The sequence below is a fragment of the Vidua macroura genome, chromosome Z (assembly GCF_024509145.1).
Source record: "Vidua macroura isolate BioBank_ID:100142 chromosome Z, ASM2450914v1, whole genome shotgun sequence".
Lineage (NCBI taxonomy): Eukaryota > Metazoa > Chordata > Aves > Passeriformes > Viduidae > Vidua > Vidua macroura.
Window position 1 is genome coordinate 78974198 of NC_071611.1, and position 8912 is coordinate 78983109.

General features: G+C 47.3%; 1 protein-coding gene across 1 annotated transcript in view; it reads right to left on the reverse strand.

Annotated features, from left to right (window-relative positions):
* Positions 1–7178, reverse strand: part of LOC128822502 (serine/threonine-protein kinase PAK 3-like) — a 132675-nt gene extending 125497 nt beyond the window's left edge. Inside the window, exons 1-4 of the mRNA XM_054004216.1 lie at positions 7129–7178; positions 6383–6500; positions 5433–5532; positions 4794–4990 (exon numbers count right to left, since the gene is read on the reverse strand). Coding sequence (XP_053860191.1) covers positions 4794–4990; positions 5433–5532; positions 6383–6500; positions 7129–7178 — 465 coding nt within the window. The remainder of the gene's footprint in view (positions 1–4793; positions 4991–5432; positions 5533–6382; positions 6501–7128) is intronic.
* Between the last annotated feature and the right edge of the window lie 1734 nt (positions 7179–8912).

Sequence of the window (8912 nt, forward strand, 5' to 3'; positions counted from 1 at the left end):
GCTGTGTAATATGGTGACTTAGACTTCAAGAATCAAAACTGGGAGGAGATTTACAGGAACTATTGATGAATATGTATTAGCATACAGTATAAAAGTTGTGCTTGGATTCTTTTGCCTTTTGTACGTGCGGCAGGGTGAGAGGTCCTCCCCCGTCCCCCGGTTGGTTTTGCTTATGCTTTATCAGAACCACTGCCAAATTTCTATTTGTAACTACTTCATTATATTTGATTTTATTATTATTTTATATTTTTTTATACCTCAATTAAAATTGCTGCTAAAGTTTAAATCTTGCAGTTTATTGAACTTGACATATGGCACCTCATTCATGACACCAGGAAGAGGCACGCAGGGCCGGGCTGCTGCCTCCTGCAGCTACAAGGGCCTCCTGGCAGCCTGCCTCTGCCGAGGCTCAGGCTGCTCCGGGCTCTGCCGGGGCTCTGCTGCGCCTCCAGCCCGGGCAAGGCCGGGCCCGCTCTCACCTCACAGTCGCTGACAGCTCTGCACCGCAGGAGACCTTTCAGAGCACCCTCTCTGATCTTGCTGCTTTCTCAGCTGAGCAAGGCTCTCCTCCAGCCAGAGACATTGCACTTAGGGATACAAATCCAAGTGGCAGGCGCCCAAATGCTCTGGAGTCACAGCTGAAGGCCTGCATCAGCACAGGATGGTTTGGCTTCCCCACTCCCCCTTTGGTTTTTCCTGCTAATGCCATTGCCTTTTCTGCCTCAACTAGAAGTACCACAGCTGGGCAAAAACAGACCAGTGGGCCGTATTCCAAAGGCAGCGTGGTCTGGAGAAGATGAATGAAGAAGAGCTTTCCCCACTTCCACACTGTGCCAAAGACTCCATAAGTGTCACTTTCCACCTTTTGGAAACAACTGACAATTCATAAGAAAATCACGAGGTTATTCACAGAGTGAGAAAGAAGGGAATCTTCAAGGAGAAGTGTGGTTTCAGAAACTTTATTCATTTCCAATCCTATTGTTCCAAGTCCGATTAGAAAATCCTACCCTAACTTTACCCTAACCCTAATCCTAACTCTAATCGTAACCCTAAACCTAACCCTAATCATAACCCTAACCCTAACCCTAATCATAACCCTAACCCTAACCCTAACTCTAACCCTAACCCTAACCCTAACCCTAACCCTAACCCTAAACCCTAACCCTAACCCTAACCCTAACCCTAACCCTAACCCCTAACCCTAACCCTAACCCTAACCCTAACCCCTAACCCTAACCCTAACCCTAACCCTAACCCTAACCTAACCCTAACCCTAACCCTAACCCTAACCCTAACCCCTAACCCTAACCCTAACCCTAACCCTAACCCTAATCGTAACCCTAAACCTAACCCTAATCATAACCCTAACCCTAACCCTAATCATAACCCTAATCATAACCCTAATCATAACCCTAATAATAACCCTAATCATAAACCTAACCCTAACCCTAACTCTAATCCTAACCCTAAACCTAACCCTAATCATAACCCTAACCCTAACCCTAATCATTACCCTAATCATAACCCTAACCCTAACCCTAACCTTAACTCTAATCCTAACCCTAAACCTAACCCTAATCATAACCCTAACCCTAACCCTAACCCTAACCCTAACCCTAACCATAACCCTAATCACAACCCTAACCTACAATCCTACTCTAAGTCAATGGTAATGGTCCTGATGTGATTATCACATTCTTGTCTCCTTCCTCTTCTTCACTGAAACAATCAGTGGCACCAGGCAGGACGCAGGCTCAGCAAGTGTTACAAATGGATGCTGCCCAAAGGAAAAAAAAACAACAAAAACCAATGAACCGTGACTTTCCAAGCTCAGTATTTCAGAGGATTCCTCTGGCTCCTAGAAAGATGCAGAAAGAGGACCAATGGGACCATCTGCACCTCCATCTTTTATGTGCAGGACCTTGCCATCACAGGCAAACCTGGCCCAGAATCCCACTTATCCCTTTATTCTGGTTTCTCCATCTAGCTGGGATTTTTGCCCTGCCAGTGCTCTAGAAATGGTGCTTTCTGTCCCTGGGGTTTCTTCCTTTCAGGAAACTCCAATGAGCCACATAGGTCCCTGTCTTTGAGAGACAGGCACCGTGCTAATTTCCACAGGGAGACAGAGCAGTGTCTACCTTTGCATGCCCTGCCCCTCCTGTGCTGGATGGCACTTTCCTTCCCAGCAGGGCCAGCCGAGTGGCGCTGGCTGCTGCAGTTCCCTCTCTGCCACACAGCCTGGCAGTAAGCCTGGGCCAGTTCCCCTCTGCCTGAGCGTGCCAGGCAGCAGATGGGGCTGGGACAAGTCCCTCTCAGCTGCCCCTGTCTGCGTGCCAGAAACCTCTAAGGGTGGGGTGGGGGGCAGAAACCAGGGCCCCTCAGAGGCTCACAGTGAGCCCCCCACAGCCCCTCCTGCCCACAGCCAAATCTCTCCAGACTGCTCTGCCAGGACTGGCTTCCTTGGGTTCCAGAAACAGCCAGAAAACAGAGCACCTGTCCTCTCAGGAAATGCGGAGAGAGGTGGAGTTATTCAGCTTTGTGAAGAACAGGCCCCAGGGAGACTTTATTGCCACTTTCCAAGACTTCAGAGTGGCTTTGAAGAAAATGGGGGACATCTTTTTTAACATGGCCATTTAACAATAGAATGTGGGCAAATATTTTTAAACAAAATGGGGATCAAGAGTAGGTCTAAGGAAGAACTTGTTTACTCAGAGCATGGTGCAACACCAGCACAGATTGTCCCAAGAGCTTGTAGGTGCCCCATGCCTGCAGGTATTCCAGGTCAGGTGGGAAAGGGCTCTGAGCAACCTGATCTCTTTGAAGATGTCCCTGCTCATTGCAGGACACTTGGACCAGATGACCTTCACAGGGCCCTGCCAGCCCAGTCTAGGTTTCTTCACTGTTTTCATTTGAACAGCACCAAGAGTGGAGGTGAGGAGGAACGGGGGCTCATCTGATGCCTTGGACCTCAGTGGAGGAGGAGCCCATCCCTCAGACACTCTTTCACCTGCAGCCCCTTTGCATTTTACCTGCAGGAGCTCCTTGGCTGACCAGCGCTGTGCCTCGTTTCTCAGCAGGCAGCAGCTCAGGAAGTCACGCAGGCAAGGCGAGAATCGGTTGGGCTGCTGCAGCTTTGGTGTCCCTCGTATGTCTATCAGGAGTTGAGGCTGGGGAAAAAGGAAACATAAGGCTCCAGCTGCTTCTTTCCCATCTGTAAGTGCTCTCTCAGATCCCATTGTTTAAGCTCCACTCTGCAGAAACTGCCCTGGAGAGACCCAGAGATGACTTTCCTTTACCAACCAAAAACCCAAACCCCGATGCAGCCACAGCTTTTCCAACATTCAGCACATCTTGCCTTGGCAGCTGATTTCATTGACTGACCTAGTTAGTGGGAACTACATCAGCAAAAGCATGTTTTGCTTCTCTGAGGATTTGCACCAGCCTGACAGGCTATTTGGAAGGGGGAGTTTATTCTATCCATACTATTTCCAAGGATTATTACATGAAAGGAATCTTTGCAGTGCTTGTTGGTCCCTTTAGCACAGCTTCCATGAAACAAAAATCATCAAGTTTTTTGTTTTTTTTTTCTCCTCTTGAAAAAAATGCAGATGCAGAATCCATCTAAAATAGACTGAAATAACAATGGAAGGAGGCCTGGGAGTCTCCATGAAAATGCCCACCACAATAGTGACAGCTCTGTGCTGGTGGCACTGAAATAGATGGTGACCAAAGAGACTTTGTTACTTTCTTCTTCAACCCAGAGGAAAAATTCCTTCGCTTTTCCCACACCCCCAAAGGTCACAAAGAGGGTTTTATCCTGTCTCTCTGCAGCTGAGCTCAGCCACTGGACATGGTGGGGAGCTGGAGTCCTCACTGTCCTTAGAGCTGTGCAAGCCAGGGATGGCTCTGCTCCTGTGGTAAAGGAACACAGCACCGGCGTCAACCGCCCACATTGGATCCCAGCCCCGGGCACCTGGCTGCAAGCTCATCAACTTGTTAAAGTACCCAGAAACAGCCAAGAGTTTAGTGTACAATTCTAACTGCAGTCGGAGAAAAACACATCCTAAACTTATCCAGGCCACCCACACGCAAGACTGAACAATGTATGGATGATTTGAAAGCCTGAAAGTTTTGAAGACCCACAGGATTGGGAAAAGATGCTACAGTTTGGAGGAAAATTGATGTGCTGTGGTAAATGAAGGGAAAAGCAAGCAGAACTTGCTTGGGCATTGCTTTGGTGGTTTTTCCTCCTTTTTCTTTTTATTCTTTTTCTTTTTTTCTTTCTTTTTTTCCCTTTTCCTTTTTTTCTTATTTTCTCTTCCTTTTCCTCTTCCTTTCCATTTTTCTCTTACTTTTTCTTTTTTTCTTTTCCCTTTTCTCTTCCTTTTCCTTTTCCATTTTCTTTTTTTCTTTTCTCTTTTTCTCTAAAATTGAAACTAGGAAGATTCAATCTCTATTTTGAAGGATATTTATCACACATCCAACCATTCCACGGAAAAATTCCTTTTCTTCAGAGACAGAGCTCCAACATTGTTCAAAAAGCAAGTGAAAAGTGTCAGGCATGGCTGGAGGCCAAAATGGCAGGTTTCTGAACTGGTTAGGTTTCTGAACTGCCACTTCCCTTCTGATGCAACCAAATCGACAGCAGATGCTGATGTGCTGCAGGGACATTTTCAGAAGGGGACCTTGGTGGAAGTGGTGCCAGCAGATGGCAATGGGATTTTGTCCAATGGCACACTGACCATGGGACAGGTGAGAAAGACAAGCGGGATCAGTGAGTATTTGCACCTTACCGAAACAGGAGTTTCATTCCAGTAAGGAACTTCTCGTTCCACCATTTCGATGCCCACGATTCCAAGAGACCATATGTCCACTTTGGGGCCACATGGTTGACCTGTCACCACTTCAGGCGCCATCCACCCAGAAGTGCCGGCCACTGAGCTCCGTCGACTCTGCTCAGGGGTGAGCTGAGCAAAGAGGCCAGAGTCAGCTGTGGAGAAAAAAACATACCATGAAAGCCAGCTCAAGTTAGGAAATCAAGCCAAAGAATTCCCCACTCTCAGTCTAAGAATGTGCTGTTGAGTCTCCTGGAGAACTGTCCACGCTCTGTTTCCTCAGGGCTTTAGACAAGGAAATATGGAATTGGCCACTTCAAAAAAAAAGCCTCATTTTTTAGACTACCTCCAGCCTTTTATTTTTCTGAAGCTTTAGATTTGCAGCTCCCTCCCTCTGGAAGGGACACACACAGAGCAACGCCACTCTTGACTCCTTGTTCCTTGTCATACTTCTGTGCATGTTGCAACTGTGCCCACAGTTTGTGGCAGGGTTCCCTGCACTGCCACCAACACCAATTTTGGGAAGCTGGCAGTCACTCAAAGCAGCCCCACAGCCCACGTCCCTGGAATGCTGCACCTGACCAAGAATACACTGACCCAGCTTGACAGAGCCGTCGGTTCTGAGAAGGATGTTGCTGCTCTTCACATCTCGGTGGATCACGTGGTTCGAGTGAAGAAAATCCAGGCCTTGCAGGCACTGAGAGAGAAAACAGAAACAGGAGGGCAAAAATTAATGATGTGATTTCATTATACAAGAAAGGAAACAGCTCTAAAAGATTCCCTCTGCAGGGGAATGGTGAGTAATGGCAGAACAGAGTGCCATTGCGAGGAAGAGCTTGCTGCTCCACCACTTGCAGAGCAGGACCTTTCTAAGGAAAGGCATGTCAGCTTTTGAAAGAGCAACAGCAGCTGCTGTTGTTGTAGACTGTCCCCTGCAAACCAGCCAGCATGGCTGCTGCTGCTGTGGATGTGCTTTCTCCATGCAGAGGACAAGTGAGGGGTTTTGCCAAGAAAGAAAAAGTCCCTCCCTTTGGTGTGAAGTGGATCACTTTGGGGTGGGAGGCTGCATGACAAAGGTTTTGTTGCTGGCCTCAGCACAGACTTGGAAGTATCACAACAGTCACCTTCCTGAAGCAAAGAGCATTTTGGCTGCACTAGTGTCCTTTTCAGTTGAGGACTGAGAGAAATGAGTCTCTCTTTTTTCTTTGCTGATCATTTCAAATGCTGCCACAAGCACATTTGCTTCTACAGGCAAGGAATGCAGTGCAGACAGGCTCGAGATGAAAGTTTAGGGAAGCAAGGTGGAGAACAGCAAATACAAATACAAGAGACAGAGCGAGAATACAACAGTAGGAGATATGAGTACAAGAACTGAGTACGGTGAGTGCAGGGGCACTGGCAGGCATTTCACTTGAGAGGCTTTTACTTGCCCATAGCATACCAGCAACACAGAAACAAAGCTTGGCACATGAAATCACTCCAGGTTGGAGCCCTGTTTCCCAGACAATCCTGCCCAAGCCCTGGGCAGCACAGGTGGGATTGCTGACCTCCCGACTGATGGCTGCCATCTCGTCTTCAGACAGGTGGGTCTCGCTGATGACATCGCTCAGAGTGCCTCCGTCCATGTACTCCATGACCAGCCAGCGCTGCCCATCCACAAGGTAGCTGAAAGAAGGAAACAAGAGCATGGAGATAGACATGCATGGCTAGGTTGTTTTCTTGATTGATTCTTGTTTCCAAGTCCCTTTGTGACAAGGACAGAATAAAAGGAATAGACATTCCCTCTAGGCTGTGCATTGTTTGCATTCTGTCTCAAGAAGAAAGGCACAGCTGTGAAAAAAGGAGATGTCTTCAATAGCCAGCAAGTAAAAACTGCAGGTTAGGAACAGATCAAAAACCTGTCAAACTGTGTGTTTCTGGAAATAAGCACCTAGTCTTCCTGGCATGCAAAGCAATGGAAAAGAGGGGACACAATCCAAGGGAAATCCATGTTAGTTTATCTGGACGTAAGAGGACTCTTGAAAAAAATCAAGCCCCAAAACAATGTGGTGGCTGTGAACTTACAGGCTATTGATTTAGTAAGATATGACAGATGCAGGTTTTTGAATAATTTTAGAACTCTGTGTACCGGGGAAGACTCATGCAGACAAGATGCACTCTCTTCCCATCCACTGGAGATGAGCAGAGCAATAATAATTAACCAATAATTACAGCTCTATTTTCTGCCAGTGAACAAAGTGGAATTTTACCATGCATGTTTGCAATATGTAAACAAACATTCACAACAACTCACCTGTCTAAATAGTTGACCAGATTGGGATTCTTATTTGTCTTCATGACCATGAGTTCATAGACTCTTAGTTCCTTCTTCCTCAGTTCTTGGAGATTTATTTTCTTTATGGCCACCTAAAATGACATTGAAAATCAGTAACTTGAGAAGTTGGCGGCACAAGACCGCAAGGCACATGGAGCGAGTGCTTTTGCAATGCCACAGCCCAGCTGTGCCAAACTGCCTTGTGACTGGGCATTGCAGTAATTAGGAACTGACATTGCAACAGCCCATTTCTCTGCTCCCTTGGAGGCCACTTACAGGACACGTGGCCACTGAGGTTTTGCCTTGTCCACTTGGTAACTGTGGTGTCTCAACTATCACCCACAAAGCTCTGAGCACACTCCCTGCTGCTTTGTCTGGGATTCAGAAGAAGTAATCCATGCCTTAATACTCTGGATACATCTCGGGCTATGGGCAGGACTTAGGGCTTTTAGGGACGCCGTGCAGATCTCTCCCTACGTGCAGTTCTCCAGTGCAGCACTGCAGGTGGCTAAGGAACTACCAGTAACTTTCAGATGCATTTGCTGGCAAGCAGAAGTGAGAATTCAGGACTCTGAAGCCGTAGCCCCAAAGAGCAGTGAGATGCTCAAAGGCACCACCTTTGTTTTAGCAATGGAGAGCAAATGAGCACATCCTTCTCTGAAAGGAACTGCTGCCCTCCTTGCCTTCCTTCTGGCAGCTGAGAAGGACAAAGACTGTCCCAAATGTATTTTGCAGGCTGGTAGCAGTCTGTGCTTCTTGCGCCTTTTCAGCACAGCTCTACTCAAACTCCAGCCACAGCTGCTCACACCAGAGGACCTGCGGGAGATGTTGACATTTACCTGTTCTCCTGTGGCATTGTCAAGTGCTCTGCAAACATCTCCAAAAGTCCTAGAAACAAAAAAGCAGCAAAGAAAGGAGAAGACATTTAGATCTTGCAGTGAAAGCCAGCCCACAGAGGAGATCTCTGCTGCAAATGCCTAAAACCTGCTGGATGCAGGCGGGTTCTGCCCGAAGGCAGATGATGCATTTTCCTCTCAAGTGCATGGGCACTGGGCCTGTCCCTGAAGCGTTGCTGTTTACTGCTCAGCTCCTAAGGAGAGCTCCTTCTTTCATCTTGGGTTTCAGGTTCTAAACTGTGCAGTTTTTATCCTGACCATGGAGTATTTCCTTCTGCAATCTCTTGGAAAGAAATGTTCCTGAGAACTGTTATCTGACAGCTATCAGGGAGTAGGTTGCTGTTTCAGGCAAGCACGTTTCTTCCCCTTTTATTAGTGTGGCTGTATGATTTGGAGATATACAAAAATGCTCAGGAAATTAACACAGAACTGTCCCACACTTGAGAGACAAGGAGATCTTCCAGGTCCTGTTCCTTGCTGTAGGCAGGAACTTGGCAGCATGGAGGTGTGTCTGACAATGCCTTCTTGGGCACACTCACAAATTCGGAGCAGCACTGAGAGATGGGACAATCTATCCCCAGTGTCTGAACATGGGGATAGATGTCTGTTTGCAGCTGCTCTGACTTCACACTGCATAGATATTCCACCAGAAAAACACCTGGCCCATGGTTATATAGAAGTGACTGTGGTTGAACTCACCCTCTGCCAATATATTCCAGTTCCGTGTATTTCATCACGGGATTTTCCATGTTCACTATTTTCCCTGAGGGAAACAAAATGCAAGATGCTCACTTTAAAGCAGAGATCCCAGCTTCCAGGAGATTCAAATGGCAGACCCAGAGCCTGGAGCTTTGAACCCTTTGTGTT